The following is an 18,265-nucleotide window of genomic DNA, read 5'->3' as shown; positions in this document are numbered from 1 at the left end:
GTGTTTCTTTGTGTGTTTGAGTCCCAGTAATTTTCCTAGTTTCCTAGCAAAACAGCTGCGGAGCAGCCTGTTTAGGCGTAAGTCAACTGTTGGTAAGAACTGAGATATACGTCTGATGATAAATGTTAAGGTGGCCTGGTGGAGGTAGAAATCGGAGTATGGGCTCATTGTAACGCATGGAATGAGGAATGGTATCAAACGTGTTGACACGACAGTGAGCCCATCCTCCGATTTATACCTCCACCAGCCTCCGCTGAGGTGGTCAGAGATGCAAGAGTCTGAGTAACCGAAAGGCCACAAGACGAAAGTACTGCAGAAGCTTAGTGTGCTTTATTAACTACAGATACAACTTCCCTTACCCCCAGACCTAGGTAATCAGAAGAAAACAAAACACACATGCAACTAGTGGCCATCCTTCAGCCAAGGAAGGAAGAGGCTCGTCTCTTACAACTCTTCAGAACTGGTTTCAATATAGAGGCAATGGATGATGCCTCCTTTAAGGTTTGTAAGGTTACACATCTTTTTATTTATTTTTATACACGTAATTTATGGTTTTATCAACGTGTGATGTTGTGTGGTCTTCAGGTGATAATACTTAGACTTCTCTCCATACATTTGACTTTTCCATCACAGGAAAGTTCAAACAGCATGTAAGCCCACCTCTTCTTGCGTTAAAAGTTTTACAACTTCACGTAAAGCTTTTTTCATAAATATTTGACGGACATATTAAATAGGTTTGTTTGCAATTTACAAAATAATGTGCTTTTAGTCACATCATTGTTCTTGCGAGACAGGGACTTGTAAAAGTTTTAACATTCTACCATAGTCTATTATTCATTCATATAGTTATGTATATACGTCATTCGTCAGACATCCCACAGGCCATAGGGCAGGCATTCACAATAATTGCACATACAGTACCATTATAGTAGACAACTAACAGTACAGCAACTACATTTTAAGCGGTACACATTGAACAGATCTATGAAGCTTCAGATCCAGCCGCAGATAGGGCCAATCAGGATGCCTGGTGGATGTGTCTTGCCCACTCAGAGGGAGGATGAGGGCAGGGGGGGAGAGTGGGCGGGCCTTGTCTTTAGACTGCCTCAACGTAATTGGCTGGCAGCATGCCAGTCTTGCCGGTGCGCTGCACAGTGCCGTACATCCAGCCCTCGTCGATGGACTGCACGTTCATGATGACATCGCCATCCTTGAAGGCCACCTCATCATTGTCGGCTGCAGTGTAGTCATACAAGGCACGCACCGTTTTCTGTATGGGGGCAGATAAGACTGTTCAGACACTAACTAACGGTGATAATTAAAAGCAACGGCCAGCTTAGTAGCATTCTTGGAAAAACAACCCCCTCAAAAGGAATTTGACAAACATCAAACTTAAAGATGGTCAGAAAAAAAAAGGTTGAAGAATGACAACTCCCATTACTACAGCGAATCCAACACAGCTCTCCCTGTTCCTCTGCCATTTCCCTTCCCCATGCTGAGCAATAAAAGTTCTAATTCCGTTCACAGACCCTCACCACCATCAACAGATAACTACACAGAGACTCTACAGACTGACACATAACTTAGGGGCTGGTGGTCATGGCAGCGACCTCTGGTGCTTGGTGCTATACTCACCCCGGTGGTGGAGGGGTGGGAGGGGACGGAGGACACGGTGGTCTGCTGGGTGGCCACAGAGGACGATCTCTGCTGCACCTCCACAGTCTTGGTCTGTTGGTAGCCTACAGAGAGGAGACGATAGAACAAGTTTCAAGTTGATTTAGTTTTAAAGTGCATTTTCACTAAGGTCTCAACACACTATACATCATATACAAACCCAACACATTTAACAACACTTCAATACACAACGAGTTACATAAATAAAAGCATATGTGTACACAATAATCTCGACATGGGGAATAGGAAAAGGCATTGTGGAGGGGGAGGGGGAGTTGCTAAGCGCATCCGTATGCAGCTCTAAAAAAGTGGGTCTTGAGGTTAGTCTTAAAAGTGGTAACTGTCGCTGACCCCCTAAACAAGGGCAGGCATGCTATTCCACAGAAGTGGCACTCAATAAGAAAAAGCCCTGTCTCCAGCTGTTTTCTTTTTGATGTGGGGGACGACAAGCGATCCAGCATTTTTCGATCTGAGGGTACGAGTGGGTTGGTAGAATTTCATCAGATCTGCTAAATACTCAGGTACGAGACCGTTAAGGCCTTTATATGTTAAAAGGAAGACCTTGAAGTCTGCGCTGTAGAACAGACCAGCTTGGGAAAGAACCTAAACACCTATCAAACTGTAGAGCAGTTGGGTCAGGCCATCGGGTGGGTTAGTAAAAAAAAAAAGCAAAGGAGGTTACATGGTTGGGGATTTTAATGTTTAGATGAGGCATATGAGGGGGATAAAATTTAATTTCTGTAAGTGGTTCAGTGGAGGCTGATGGAGGTAGAAATCAAAGGAAGGGCTCATTCCTCATTCCATTCCATCCATTACAATGAGCCTGTCCTCCGATTTTTACCTCCACTGAAGTCGTTATACATGCCTTTATAGGATGTTTGAGTGACATGTGAAGGATTTCTTTGAAGGGATTCCGTTTTATCAACATTTTTACAGTTTAAAACTGTTCAGGTTTGATTTTATGGGTTGATATTTGAGGCTTACCTAGGGAGGAGGCACCGAAGCCGTTGCTGTAGAGGGACATGTGGCCCTGGTCAACGTTCTCCGACACCTCAGACTTCTCATCTCCGACCCCACTCATAGCACTGGTGGAACGGGAGTGCTCCTTGCTGCGGCGCTGGGCTTGGACTGGTAGACCAGGTCAAGGGTCAAATGTTAGAACAGCAGTTCCCAACCAATGGGGATCCCCTGATTTCAAATTGGGGACCCCTGATAAATCAAACTAACTTCTATGATTTGATAAATAAGACACAAAAAATGTCATTGTCTGTGCATTGCACCTGTAGCCTATAATGCAGTGTTTTGTGGTTTATATCCAACCAATTAGAGCATCTTTTAGGCGATTACAGTATACTTCAACGTCATTATTATGTGTTGGTCGTAGCCCACAATCAAGTTGTCTGGGTCACTGGAAATGTAAATTTGGGGTCGCGAGAGAAAGAAGTTTGGGAACCCCTGTGTTAGAGGGTTCAAGTCAAATAATGAGGCAAATAATATTTGCATCTAACCAACCACATAGTTGCATGAAAATCATTGTTGTTGTGTCCCACCTGACATCATGTGCAGACTCCTGGACTGGATGTTGTCCTCAGCAGGGTCATAGTCAAACACAGAGCCAGGGTTAGTGCGCCACACACGCAGATCTGAGGGAGAGAATGAAGGTTTCACTGGGGTACTGTTGTTTCCTTTACCTGTAACTTTCACCAAATGTTCATTAGGTCAATGCTGCAATAAGGTGTGTGTGTGTGTGTGTGTGTTTGTTTCTGAGTGTGTTTATGTGTGTGTGTGTGTGTAATCATGATCATACCAGTGGTGGTCTCCTGTTCGTGCTCCACAACGCGTCTCCTCTCCATCTCTACCACGCGTCTCTGGATGCCGCGGTAGTTGATGTCACTGAACTCCTGGGTGTTCTTCTTCACACGCTCCATCACAGGGTCAGTGGTCGTGGGTGTGAAGCTACCCTTGCTCTTCTCAAAGTCCTGGTGGTATCTCACCTGGTGGACAGAACAGGGATATATGGGTTGAATGGGTTGAACTAGTGATCAACTTTGAGCGGTGTTTAATATAATTTAGAGCAGTTTACAAAGACAATGTAATGTTATCAATATGTGTTATCGATATGGGTAAAGGACTATGGTCTATATTTTATAGCCTATAAAGAAATATTAAGAACTACAAAATCAAGGACTCACTGCAGAAATGTTGCGCTGGGTCTCCTTGACACGCCTCATCTCAGGGGTGTCCAACACAAAGGCGGCCTTGCCCTGGACCTGCTTACGGAAGCTGTCAGAGTACAGCACCTGTGGGACAGGGAGGGAGGGGGGGGGGGGGGCAGCATAGGGACAAACATCAGCACCAGAGGGACCACCTCCACCTCCTGAGCCCCGTGTCACATGACATGTAGCACCCACAGTGAGTGCACAGACATGGCACAGAGACAAGATGACGGCACAGTAGACGAGAGGGTGGAGGGAGCGTTATTGGGACCTTCAAAGTGGGGGGGGGGGTGAGGGGTGACGGGATTAGGAGGGTGTGTCCCAATCCATACAGGATTGCTGGGAGGTAGGCAGGGCAAACAGGAAGATGAAGACAACAAGGGAGAGGTTAGCTTTGATGTACACAACACCTCACCACAACTGCTAGTATTAAAGAGAGCCGAGGCTAGGAGAACTACATCTGAGTTAATATGATTAACTAGTATTAGCCAGAAGAAAAGAGGGAGTTAGATAGGGTTAAACGTGGGTAAACTAGTTCTAAGGGCACATAGCACAGTGTCTCGGGTACCGAGCTAATGTGTTCTTGGTTCCGTTTGACTCGCTCCATCTCTGGAGTGAATACCACGGGGGTTCCTTTGGCAGAAGGGTCCTTATACAACACCTACAGGACAGAAGCACAGTGCCCCCCAGGGGACAGTAAGACTCCCTGCAACACAGATATATACAGACACACAGACTACACATCCCAGCAGCCTCTACAGTGCGGCCGGGATGTTAGTTCTGACCAACATAAACAAACACGCCACACTACAGATGGAGAGAGAACATTTGATGAAACTTAAGGTAAAATTCTGCACTCTGTGAAGTGGAAATAAAAAGATAAGCAAAGTGGAGGGGAAAAAAGGAAACTGAAATGTTTAGGGTTTAGAAACACTCAGAAGGTGAGGGGGTTGGATCACTGCGGACGCCGTAAAAACCATAACGGAGGGGGGCAAGCCTACAGGTTGGGATTGAAGGGTGGTTGAGGGATCAAGATCATTTAATGATGAAAAGGAGGAGGATAGATAGACAAATGGAAAGAGGAAAGGAGGGAGATAGCTGGATGAAGGGTCATATTAGGGTTAGAATGTTGATCGGTGATGATGGGGATTGTGGCTTAGAAAACTGCAGTCTGAATGTATAGATTTCAGAGCTAGATGAGAGGATTAAGGAGTGATGATGACGACGACGATGATGAAGAGAAGTCAGATGAAAGAGAGTTTATAGGGAAAAAGATGGAAGAGTGGGGGGGGGGGGATCACTCTCAACTAAACCCAGTGAGAAACATGTTGGTTTGTTCCACTACCGAACTGATGTTCTTCTGGGTCTCACGGACCCGCTTCACCTCTGGGAGATCCGATATGGCTGTGCCCTGACCCAACAAGTCCTTGTACTTTATCTACAGTACACGCCATTTGGGTTCCATGCAGAGGAGACGGTGGACAAAGACACACAACAGAGCAAACGTGAGACAGCGAGATTAAGCACTGTACAATTGACATGGAACCGTAATAGTACAAGGACAGTACAGCACAGAGATATATACTGTAGGTAATACACACAGCAACAATTTAAGCAAAAGCATTTTGGACCTTACCTCGTCTGAAAAATAAATACTTTTTAGACAAATACACATAATGACAGACAGTTTTTGATTTTTTTTACAGTATTTTTTTCCTAAATGCTAAATTATTTTGTTAGAACATCGGGTATCGATTTATTGAACTCAGAGGGACTAGGTTAGTATTGTCACTATATGATAGGTTTGATGTGATGATGATGGATTGTTTAATAGGAAAAAACAATAGATTGACGGACTTTCAGATATCTTTTGGAGGGAATTTTTATGAGATAGGTTGGGGTGACATTAACAAAGGTTGGACAGGGACTCCAGTAATAGGGGTTGGAGAGGGGCGAATGGATGGTAAATGGAAGGGGACAGGGTCACACAATGGTGTACCGTGCTAATGTGTTGCTGATTGCGTTTAACTCTCTCCATCTCTGGGGTGCCTGATACAGCAGTTCCTCCTCCGAGATCCTCTTTGTACTTGATCTTTAAATGGTAAAACAGCGGCAACCAGTCACAAAAGGGGGTTGGTTGACCCTTTTATCAAATACAACACTGTATTTAACTTGCTAAAACGGGAGGGAAAGGGGATTCCTGAGAGACTCAGCTGTCAGAAAAATAGGACAAAAATAAGTAATGATGAAGATTAATAAATAAAAAAATTAAGACATAATTTCAAAACAAAATCTGCTTGTAATACACAAACAAATTCCAAAAAGGGGGAAAACATGGATAAACTTAGTGTTTGACACAGAGGTCAGGGGAGTTTTTTCAGGGCATCATTACAGGTTGTTAAGGGAAGATATGACAGGTCAGAGGGGTGAGAATTTTTTGGGATGGGGTCAGGGGTCAAGGGGAGCCTCATCTATGGGACTAGAAACTCTACCGCGCTGATGTTCTTCTGGGTCTCACGGACCCTCTTCACCTCTGGGAGGTCCGATATGGCTGTGCCCTGACCCAACGAGTCCTTGTACTTTATCTACAGTACATGCCATTTGGGTTCCATGAGGAACAGAGGGACACAGGCACACAAAAACACAGCGAGACAGGAGACAGTGAACAGACAGAAAGCATACATACAGTGCATTCGGAAAGTATTCAGACCTCTTCACTTTTTCCACATTTTGTTATATTACTTTTATTATTATTTGATATTATTCTAAAATGGATTCTTTTCTCTTTTTTTTCTAAAATGGATTTTTTTTTTCTTCTAAAAACCTGTTTTCGCTTTGTCATTATGGGGTATTGTGTGTAGATTGATAAGAAAAAAAAATGAATTGGATCCATTTTAGAATAAGGTTGTAACATAACAAAATGTGGAAAAACTGAAGGGGTCTGAATACTTTCCGAATGCACTGTATAGCAGTAGCATAAACAAGAGCCTCACTGGAAACAGTGAGAGCATGAGTGTCGTAAAGCAAATTAACTCTCATATGTACCACAGACTTGACATTTACACTGAACAACAACAGAAAGTGTTTTAGTCTTACCGCTTATATGCAGCAACACTGTAGTAACCATCTATTTTAAAGGAAAACCTACAGTTTGAGCTTTATGACAAGGGTATATATTTGGTTACGGTTATTATAGGGCTTAGACGCAATGAATTGTTGTATTGTTTGATGAGTCCGCAGGGAACAATGAACCCTGACATTAGTACTCTGCAGGATGGGGTTAAAATGATGGAAATTAAAAATGGCTGGATTAGCCAATTATCTACACATTTTATGGTCTAGTTTAACATGGGTACTAGAAGGTGAAGACTGAGTGAAGATGGGTGGGAAGGCAGGGTCACACTATGGTGTACCGTGCTAATGTTCTGCTGATTGCGTTTAACTCTCTCCATCTCTGGGGTCTCAGATAGAGCTGTTCCTCCTGCCAGATCCTCTTTGTACTGAATCTTTAAATGGTAAAACAGCGACAACCAGTCAAAACAGGGGGTTGGTTGACCCTTTTATCACATACAACACTGTATTTAACTTGCTAAGACGGGGGGAGGAGGGAAAGTAATTATGATAATGATTGATAAAGATTAATGAATCAAATTACATAATTTTCCAAAATGAAATCTGTTTGGAAGGTAATACACAAGGAGGGACAGTATAGGAGGGGGACGGAGTGAAGATGGGTGGGAAGGCAGGGTCACACTATGGTGTACCGTGCTAATGTTCTGCTGATTGCGTTTAACTCTCTCCATCTCTGGGGTCTCAGACAAGGCAGTTCCTCCTCCCAGATCCTCTTTGTACTGAATCTTTAAACAGGTAGAGGTGAAAGCAGTGACTGATGAATAGACTATATCAATCTGATGAGTGATGGAGCGATCTATATGTCTACGCTGGTGAAGTGCAGCATCACTGGAGACACCCAAACAAATGTTCAAAACAGACAGGAAAATTGCCGTATTTGACTGTCAAACTTGATCCCACCGTAATAAAATTGACTAATGTTCATTATTTCGATTTCCCAGAAACAGAGAATGTGAAAAACTGCGCAGGTTAGAAGATTTTCAAAAATTGATTTTCAGCTATCTTAGCCAGGTTAGTTGTACCAGTATGTCTCGATTATCTAATTAAATTATTTTATCACACAAAGAAATTAGCTAAAATAACTTTATTTACTAGTCTCCTATAGAGCTTCCACTACACAATTGCTATATTTGTCCCCAGACAGCTTCGTTGTCATGGTATTCTTTGGTTATGATGCAATCACTTTACCAGTGTATTGGCATCATCTGAAACACACTAGCAGAGAAACACGCATGTAGTAGAACAGACAAACATAGAGAGACACAGAGACCTTTTCAACACAGCACACAGCAATAGACATATTGTACATCATAAACAGTAAAACAAATCATAATTTCACAGCAGCACAAACCAGAGGTCAAACAATGAAATGCCATTTGGTTAAACAATACGTTAAAGCTACCTTCTACAGCAACACAAAGTTGGTTTGGGGTTAATCTATCACTTTGAAAAGAACACATCTCGGTTAATATCTATATCTACATCACATTGTTTCTAACCATCTAGAGAAGAAAGGGCTGCATTTACACAGGGAATGTTAACTTGCAGTTCAAGAGAGAAAAATTAAGAAAAGAAAGGGAGAAAGAAAGAAAGAAAAAAAACTCAAGAAAGGAGGGGTAAAAAATGCGTGTAAAAAATATGTTATTAGAAAAGATAAATAGGTCATAAAAAAAGATACTCATTGAGCAGTAGTACCGAGCTGAAATTCTTTGTATTCTCTTTAACACGAAGCATTTCAGGAGTGTCCTTTATGGTAGACACTTTGCCCTTATTGTTTTTAACGTCTATCTGGTACCGATTCTACAGGGAAAAGAGCACAGGTGCAGTTAACATGTTTCACAACAATAAAGGATAAGGCTCAGAAAGAAAAAGAAAATAAAAATAGAGAAAAAAAAACAATCTTGATGAAACAATGGCTCAGGGATCAATATTTGAAATATATAAATAATATATTTACATACACTATATTACAGTACTAGTATATATATTAATATATGCAAGTTTAAGCCTGTTTACTGCCCAGTGTAAAATATATTACCACATAGTTTAAACTGCAAAATGTTATAGTACACTAAACTATTCTATTCTTGCACTTTTAAATCATGTAACTAGCTACTCAGGGTCAAACAGTACATTTGCCGCTGGTTTCCATTAGTTCAGACACCACAACACACATCCAGAAAGAACAACGAACAAAAGTATTGAAGGTAATACTTTGAGGACCAGACATGGAGACATACAGTACAGTCCAAAGCCAACTTGCTGGCTCTGGTATGGGGCATGATCGTATAGGACCTGGGGGCCCTGGTACCAGACAGGGACAGGAACTGGGGGGGTGGGTCAACGCGGGGGTTCAACTACTTACAGTGCTGAAGTTCTTCTGGTTCTCACGCACTCTCAACATCTCAGGGGTGTCCATGACTGGCACATAATGACACATGGTCTTCTCAGCCTCCTCCTTGTACTTTTTCTGTTGAACGCAAAACAAAGAGTTTTAGTAAAGATTTAGTAAATCTAGGGTTAGGGGATTATGATGTCATTTTATTCCATGTATGTTATTCAAAAAGTAGAGACATAGTACATCAGGGGAGGCTGGTGGAGGTATAAGTCGGAGGACGGGCTCATTGTAATGCATGGAATGGAATGAGGAATGGTATCAAACACGTGTCTAATACCATTCCTCATTTCATTCCATGCATTACAATGAGCCCATCCTCCGATTTATACCTCCACTAGCCTCCATTGGTGTGGTTTTGAGCAGCTGTCCTGGCTTACCTGGCTCACTATGTTCCTCATCTGCTGGGAGTGGATGATGTCTGGGGTGTCCACCACAGACGTGTAGCTAGCCCTGTCCAGTTCCGCTGTGTGCTTGTACTTAGACTGAGGGACACAAACATTTGTTCAGACAATACTCTTTGGACATATAGGTCAAAGGTCATATAATAGGTGCATCATTGGATAGCGGTCTTTCAGTATTCATTTTAATTTCTGTGTCCTTTAAATGTAAAAATGGCAGAAATAAGGTAAGCTAAGGTAGATTGGATATACAGAACAGTACTAAGTATCTTCTAGGCCCAGAGAAAGTCCTCTCCACTAGTAGTGTAATCAATCAGAGGCTCCACTGACCTGGCTGAGGATATCGGTGGCATTCCTGGCCCTCATGAAGTCTGGTGTGTCTGTAGCCAGAGCCAACATTCCCTTGCCCTTGATCTCCAACTCCAGTGATTTCTTATACTCTCTCTGTAAACAGCCAGATAACACAACATTACAGCAAACACACTTTTCTATCACACAATATTCAAATAAGATTTTTATGTAAATAAAGGGATTTGTTGTACACCATTGTTTTGGGGCTGCAAAAACAGAAAAGTCACAGGTTAAAACACATTCAGTTGAGGGAAACATTAAGGAGACTCCTTGGGAACCATGAACAGAGGTTAGCGCAAACCAACCAGAAATTGCTATGGATCGGATAAATAGTGTTACAAGGGAAAAGGTGTCCACTCAGAGCTGAAAGACAGTGTTGGTGTGACCATCAGTGTGGTAGTGTATGCTTCAGTTATGTCTGGTTAAACAGGAGGACTACAGTGATGGCCACATCACATGGTTGGGAACATTAGTGATGATGTAATTAACCAAGAAGAAGAGACAAACTCAGCTGCTGCCAAGTTAATTTGGTGATGATGATGAAGAAGCAGAAGAAGAAGATGGAGAGGGGTCGATATGAGGGGGATAGAGAAGCCTTCTCCATCCACAGTTAAGTCCTACCTCATTCAGGATATGAGTAGCATTCCTTGCTCGCAAAAGCTCCGGAGTTTCCTCAAAAACTGTTAGCCCTTTACCCTTCACCCCCTCCTCTAGATCCCTTCTGTAGTCTTTCTACAGGGCGGAAGAAGAACAGACAGACTGCAGAGAGACAGGCAACACAGGCAGGGCACACAGACACGCTCATCTGGACGGGAAGTAACGCTCACCCATTGAGCTCAAAGTCACCAAGACTCCCAGAGGATTCAACTTTCAACTATTACAGATTGTAGGTTTTGACTGACATACAGTATGTCTGTACAGCAATAGAGATCCAATTTGGCATATCATAATGCAGTATTTCTCCTTTTCATATTTCTGATTAAATTTAAATTTCACGTTTCATTGAAGAGAGAGAGAGAGAGAGAGAGAGAGAGAGAGAGAGGGAGAGGGAGAAAGAAAAAGAAAGAAAGAGAGAGAGAGAGAGAGATTGGTGACTTTGGAAAGCAGCCTGATAAAAACAAGAAAAAAATGCACACACATTTTATCAGATATGGCATAAATAGACAAATACCCACAGAACATTTGGTACAAGACAGGTAGTTCATGAGGCTCTCATCTTGCACTCATGCCTGCCTTTCATAAGAACACCATGCAGAACAAAACAACGACAGGAAAAGTTGCTACCTCAGTCAAATGACCATTTAACTGGTGGTAGCAGAGAGGGTTATTTAAAGCCAAACCAGACAGACAAAGCAGACAGGAAAAGAAGGAGTCTGTTATATAATAAATAGCACACAAACTACTGCAGTGTCCTAATGGATAAAGAAGAATGGCTTGGGACCAAAGAGGCCAGGGTGTCAACACCAGACAGTAGTGCAGACAACACAATAAACACAGTCCATTAAAATGTCAAGCAGCACGACTATGGGAGACTGCTATGTAACAAGGGAGGGGGTATTATTATTATTAACTTATAGAGGTGTAGAGTATTATTATTATTATTATTCAGAGTGTATTATCTTCGGTGCTGAACTGTGCAGTCTAACCACAACTAACCTGGGTGTGACGGTCAAGAAGCACTCGTGGGATTAAGACAGGGGAGATTGTGGTTGTGGTGTCTTAGTATGATTACCAGTGATTGGGTGAATAGGAGGAGAGGTAGGAAAAAATGGAAGGGGGTGGTGGTGGGGGTAAAAGTCCTTTACCTCGCTGGCTATTTTGGTGGCGTGTCTGACATGTAGCATGGCAGGGGTGACCTCCAAGCCTGAGAGGTTCTTGCCCTTTATGGACTCCTCATACTCCCTCTTATAGTCTTTCTATTGGTAGCAGAGATAAGACAGGGACAGACATAGCTGAGATTTAACATGCAGGCAGACCAGGACACAATGAAAGCCTCCCTGTTGGAGATTTACCTCAGTTCTGAACTTACTTTACTGTGTTTCTGTATTTATAAGTAGGCCTACAAAACCTTTCAGTATGAACCTTTGTCTTCCACAGTGGTCAATGGCTATAAATGTAAAGGTATAGAGTAAATCCATATGTGTTTCTGCATTTATAACTACAAAACATTTTCTGGATGAATATGAACATGAACATGAACCTTTGTCTTCTTCAGGGTCCATGGGTTCAAATGGTTCCTGACTTAGTCAGCAGAGAGACTGGGCAGTGTTCTGCTGTGTGTCACCTCGTCTGCGCACTTACAAGACAACATGATAGCAAGACAAACATACCCTACCTTTACCACCTCTGGATCATCAGAGAAAGATTTGACTCTCCATACTTACATGTACAAAAGTGTCTAAAATACAACCCCAATGCTTACAGCACCTTTCTCATCAAACTGCACTTTTGGAAAACATACATTTAACAGACACTGTGGTTACACCTCCTTTTACAGTGCCTTTTTTATGAATAAGATGTAAACAGCAATACACATTTGTACTTAAAGGGTAATCAAGTCAGATAGTATAGGAGTGGTAATTGGCCAAATAGTAACATTTACAGGGCTCATTATCATAAAATATTCCATATGAGCATATGTTTAAAAACAGATTCCTAAATTGTTATTAGGAATTTCCATTGTTGTTCCCAGGATGCAATTACCATACATGTTAAACACTTAGTTTAAATAGTATTTACTGTACCTAGTTACAGACTAATAGATAAGACACTGTAAAAGGAAGTCCTGTCGACATCCTTCATGTCTTATTCTCATTGGAGGACAGACAGTATACAGCACATCCAATCAGAACAAAGTGATAATAAAAAAAAAAAAGATTATTAGCAGGAGTCCATGTTGTCTTTTGAGCATCAGAAAATCACCTGTGAAGTAAAAGTGTTGTGTAACACATACCTGGCTCTGCATCTGCTGAGCCTCCTTAGCCGTCACATATGTGGGTGTCTCAAAGTCCAGCATGGCCTTGCCTCTATCCTTCTCATACTTCTCCTTGTACTTCACCTGCGGATGGGCAGACACATAGTCATACACACACACACACACCCACACCCACATTCACTCTAATGAGGAGACCTACTGCATTTCATACATGGAAGGACAAACATACATACAGTATTACTAAACTGACCATCTAGTGTGATAGTTAAATTCCGAAACATACTGAGCCAAAATAATCTTGTCACTTTAACAAGCCGTCTTCAAAGTAAGCTCACAGGCTTCATGATACAGTTCTATCTCAATAATATAGTGAACTATAGTGAACTATAGTGAAGTTTATTTTCCCCTTTCAGATGGTAAAAATCGAGTATGGGAACCTTGTTTGTGTGAGTGACGATGTGAGAACATATTACTGATTCAATAAAAGAAGGACTTGCATAACAAATAGCCAACCAACGCCTCACAGTAAAACTGTTTTACAAGTCAACCAAACCCTAACAATTAAAACAATACAAACACTAACTTTAATTAGTGTTTGTATCCTAACTTTAATTAGTTTAATTGAATCCCTCTATTTTACAGGTTTAAGAAGCCTGGGAGTGTGTACAGATTGTAGATTGTGCGGTCACATGGTGAGATGGAATACAGGGAGTTGTGTAAACAGGAAGTGCCACCTCAAGCACTCAAGAAGTGAAAATGGGGGTGACTTCAGTAGGACGGGTTCATAGGCGTCCCCGACCAGACATCGCCCCACTTACGTGGCTCTGTAGCTCTGATGCGTCCTTGTGATGTAGATGTTCAGGGGTGTCAGCGATCATAAGGTAGTGACCCTTATTCGCCTCAAATTTCTTCTTGTACTGGTACTAAGGGGGAATGCCCAGTGATCAGCTCAATACAACAATGGGAAAAAAGAGCCTCCATCCTGATCTCAATGCCACCCATTTTTTTCTTCTTTTTTTTTAAAGAAATAAGAAAGGTTTATAAAAAGAAAACATAATAAAACAAAAGGAAACGAAATAATCAAATTTCAACGCCTTGTAATAGTGAAAAAATTGGGTAAAATAAATTACATTTTAAAAGACAACAGAACAGAAATAACGGTCAACTCATACAAAATATTAGCATTGATTGACATAATGACAAAACAATGCATGAAAGAAAACATTTTTAAATAAAGAGAGGGTGAGGCAGCTTAGAAGTATCAAAATGGGTAAAGAAGTTATGTTTTATGAATAAAAAGAAAAAGAAAAGAAATGTTAGAGCGCTATTTTAGCAAGATCTAGGACCATGGATGGAAAAAAGAAATGGAAGAGGTTATGGCGGATGCTAGCACAGGAGGTTCGGAGGTCAAAGGTGAGAAGGGTCAGGGTCACTACCAGATGATGTCCTTGAGGTGTTATGGGTAAAGCCTATGAAGCCAAAGCCTATGAAGCTAAAGCCTATGAAGCTAAAGCCTATGAAGCTAAAGCCTATGAAGCTAAACCCTATGAAGCTAAAGCCTATGAAGCTAAAGCCTATGAAGCTAAAGCCTATGAGGGTAAAGCCTATGAAGCTAAAGCCTATGAAGCTAAACCCTATGAAGCTAAAGCCTATGAAGCTAAAGGCTATGAAGCTAAAGGCTATGAAGCTAAAATATGATGCTGCAGAGCTTTGTTTTAGTGGCTATATCTTAGAGAGACCCAGTGTTACTAATTATATGAAATGACTTGGAGGTCTACGGTGAGGCAGAGATGATGGCTGTTATGCAGGACGGAGAGCGGAGGACGGTGGGACCATGAGAAGTCACAGTCATATATAGAAACAGTGGAGGCTGGTGGAGGTAGAAATCGGAGGACAGGCTCATTATAATGTAACACAATTCCTCATTCCATTCCATGCATTACAATGAGCCCATCCTCCGATTTCTACCTTCACCAGCCTCCCCTGTATAGAAATACATGACTGTGGGGAGTTCTAGAGTGTCTTACGTCACTGGACAGCTTGCTGGAGCTCAGGTTGTGCTGCATAGCCAGAGACTCTGCCATGTCTGTCACAGGCTTGTGGACCTTCTTCAGATGTTCACCCTTGTACTTCACCTGTGACAGGACAGACAGATAGAAAACAATAGCATTATAGAGATAAGCTAATGAAATACACCAATGTGTCATACTCTGGTTGGCATAATTAATGAATAATAAGAATGATAATTACAATAATAACAAGAATAACAAGAATGAATAATAATTAATAAACTCATGTGAGTAAAGACCTTTTAGCTCTAGTTAGTAGGGTTCATATAAGAGCAATATTCTGATGACTTGAGAGTAGTTCGTACCTCACTAGCCAGCGTGTGGGCATCCTTCAGCGTCTGGTAAATCTTACTATCCTTCAGGTCATACTTTGACTTCCTTGCTTTCATCTCCTGGTCAAACTTCTCCTTGTACTTCACCTGTGGGGATATGGGGCAGTGAGTGTGTGTGTAAGTCTCTGGCCTCTGACTTACCATCTCAACGTGAGGCAGGTGAGCCACAAGCTATCAAACACGGAGAGATTGGTATTAATGAGGAGGAAATACATCACGATACATAGTATTGAGTCACAATGTATAAAAAGGGGTTGTCATGAATTCAGCGACTTTGGAAAGGGATCTACCTTTGCAGATCTGTTAGCATAGGTGCAGATCATCTATAGGCCCTTGTTATACAGAATAACCAATGCAAGTCAAGAACCACAGGGCTGCCTTCTGGGAATAAACTAACATTCTTGAAAGTATCTGAGAGCTACAGCCAATTCATATCATCATTAATGATGATTATTTAATCATTAAACTTTCATTGTGTCAATCAATCCCAGAAGGCAGGCCAGACATAAGAGTCAAAACAAACAGCTGTACTAACAACATAGACCTCATATATTAGTATATATGGTACAGATAAGAATTGAATCAGGCGGCGATGCTGAGATCCCATTCCAGAGAGTGTCTGAGGTAGACTCTTGATCTGCAGAGGAACCAGCTTAAGAGGAGTGTGAGACATTATCCCAAACATCAGGCAGAGAGAGGGAGAGAGAGAATGCTCCATGAGGGATGTGTAAATCCAATAGGACTGTGTAAACAAATCTGTCCAATCATCATCATCTTCAGAATGGGATACTTTCTGAACCACCAATCAAATTTTCTGGCAAACACGTTACCAAAAAACGTCAGCCCCGCCTCCTAGTTTTACATGTTTTTGTTATAGTAAGAAGTGTGGATATGAGTTGATGACTACTGGATTTACACACTTCTCGTAGTAAAAATAAAATGCTGTAGAGGGATGCAACAAGGTCTTTAACCCATGACACTGTATCCTCGGAGAGGCCATTCCATACAGAATGTGGCATTCAGAGACAGAGACATTGACTGAGTTTATCCTGGCGATTCAGACATTTAACAAACGGGCTGCAATTTATATGGAAGGGGGAGAAAAAGCTCAAAATGACTAAAGGCAATAGAAAATATCATTGTCTATGAACTATAGCAAAACAGCTAATGCATTGCTATGCTTGTCTATGTTTGGCGACAAGGCAAAGCTCGCAAGGAAGACAAAATTGAGGGTAGCCGTAGGGGAGAGACAGGACACAAAGGACTGAAGATAAAATAAAATAAAAATAAAAATAACTCATATCATGAATAAAGGTATGATAATCTATTTCAGGAATGAAAAATGCTTGACTCCACCTAGCGCTACTAGAAATCAACCAGTCAGTCAATACACAGAGACAGGAAGTGACAAGAGACAGAACACAGGAAGTTGCAGCCCATTGGTCCCGGGGGGGGGGATCAGGTTTGCCTCCTTACATTACTAGTCAGGGCACTCATTTTCTTATTGTGGCGCATCTGGGGGGTATCGAGGGAGGCAGTTCCATGGAGGGACTTGTTGTCCACCTACGAAGCGCAGTGAGATGGGAGGGTGAGAACAGAGAAAGACTGGACGGGATGGGGGGGGGAGGAGGAGGAGGTGGAGGAGAGGATTAGGGAAGGAATAAGGGAAGAGGACAGTGTAGAGGATAGGGAACTAAAGTAGGAGATGAAGAGGAGGTGAACAGTAATAGAATGGTACAGTAATAGGCGAATCAGATTAACATGTGATTGTTTCATGTAAGAGACAGTCAGGGCTCACAAGGACAGAGACATGGGTGGTGATGCAGGGTGGCAGGGGAAGCACTAAGGAAGAGCCAACGCTATAGTTCATCTCGGAGGGCTGAGCAAAATACTGTAGCAAAAACTATACAAAATACAGTAGCAAAACTATACAATAGCTGCTATTATGATCTCTAGAAAGCTGATGCCTCTTTGCAACGTCGTCTCAGTGGGAGAATTAAAACCACCAGAAACAGACAACAACAAAACTGACCTGGAAGCAAAGAAAATAACTGACAGTTGAACAAAGGGGAAAAATGTGAACGTTAACTGAAGGGGGACAAAGATAATACAGAATGTGGAACATAAAGCAACGAAGCAGCCCAAGAGCTGGGCTAGATGGTGCAGGTGGCCGTACCGTGCTGGTCAGCTTGGACACCTCAGTGGCCAGGGCAATGTCCGGGCGGTGGGCCAGGGACCCTCCGCGGCTAGCCTCCTGGCGAGCCTTCTCACGGTAGCCAACCTAACAGAGACAACACACGCAACACACACACACACACACACACACACACACACACACACACACACACACACACACACACATAAAAATAAACAGACTATCAGTCCCTATCAGTTCCAGACTAACAGCTCTATTGCAGTATATAACAGTTCCCATTGCACTTGAATGGACTAAGCTAAGTACAAGGGAAGCTGAGGCTGGTTAGCTGTGAGTGATCAATCCTCACATCGCTGATGAGCTTGGTGGCCTGGGTGGCCTTCCGGATGTCAGGGCGGTCTGCCACCGAGGTGTAGTGCAACTTGGCCTTAGCCTCCTGCCTGTAGGCGTACTGGGGGTGGGGAGAGAGGAGAGAGGAGAGAATGAATCTCATATTGGGTGAATGACACATGAGTGTTTTAGAGAGGCTGGGACAATACAAGATATGCAATGGATAGTTCATTGGTTGATTCACTTGTGAACCCAATACAGGCAGAGATGGGAAT

At 42.2% G+C, this 18,265-nt stretch overlaps 1 protein-coding gene across 1 annotated transcript in view; it reads right to left on the bottom strand.

Annotated features, from left to right (window-relative positions):
- Positions 1–320: 320 nt before the first annotated feature.
- neb (nebulin) overlaps positions 321–18,265 on the bottom strand; it is a 68,616-nt gene continuing 50,671 nt past the window's right edge. The window contains exons 115-138 of the mRNA XM_083682493.1: positions 18,010–18,111; positions 17,682–17,786; positions 15,479–15,592; positions 15,132–15,239; positions 13,923–14,027; positions 13,123–13,227; positions 11,975–12,085; positions 10,791–10,901; positions 10,149–10,262; positions 9,798–9,902; positions 9,388–9,492; positions 8,718–8,822; positions 7,655–7,747; positions 7,304–7,396; positions 6,383–6,475; positions 5,890–5,982; positions 5,236–5,328; positions 4,459–4,551; positions 3,867–3,974; positions 3,482–3,668; positions 3,225–3,317; positions 2,659–2,802; positions 1,636–1,739; positions 321–1,270 (exon numbers count right to left, since the gene is read on the bottom strand). Coding sequence (XP_083538619.1) covers positions 1,097–1,270; positions 1,636–1,739; positions 2,659–2,802; positions 3,225–3,317; positions 3,482–3,668; positions 3,867–3,974; positions 4,459–4,551; positions 5,236–5,328; positions 5,890–5,982; positions 6,383–6,475; positions 7,304–7,396; positions 7,655–7,747; positions 8,718–8,822; positions 9,388–9,492; positions 9,798–9,902; positions 10,149–10,262; positions 10,791–10,901; positions 11,975–12,085; positions 13,123–13,227; positions 13,923–14,027; positions 15,132–15,239; positions 15,479–15,592; positions 17,682–17,786; positions 18,010–18,111 — 2,658 coding nt within the window. The 3' untranslated portion in view covers positions 321–1,096. The remainder of the gene's footprint in view (positions 1,271–1,635; positions 1,740–2,658; positions 2,803–3,224; positions 3,318–3,481; positions 3,669–3,866; positions 3,975–4,458; positions 4,552–5,235; positions 5,329–5,889; positions 5,983–6,382; positions 6,476–7,303; positions 7,397–7,654; positions 7,748–8,717; positions 8,823–9,387; positions 9,493–9,797; positions 9,903–10,148; positions 10,263–10,790; positions 10,902–11,974; positions 12,086–13,122; positions 13,228–13,922; positions 14,028–15,131; positions 15,240–15,478; positions 15,593–17,681; positions 17,787–18,009; positions 18,112–18,265) is intronic.

The sequence above is a fragment of the Argentina silus genome (assembly GCF_951799395.1).
Source record: "Argentina silus genome assembly, chromosome: 12".
Taxonomy (NCBI): Eukaryota; Metazoa; Chordata; class Actinopteri; order Argentiniformes; family Argentinidae; genus Argentina; species Argentina silus.
The sequence above is the reverse complement of the archived record's forward strand: the minus strand, read 5'-3'. Positions and strand labels throughout refer to the sequence as shown.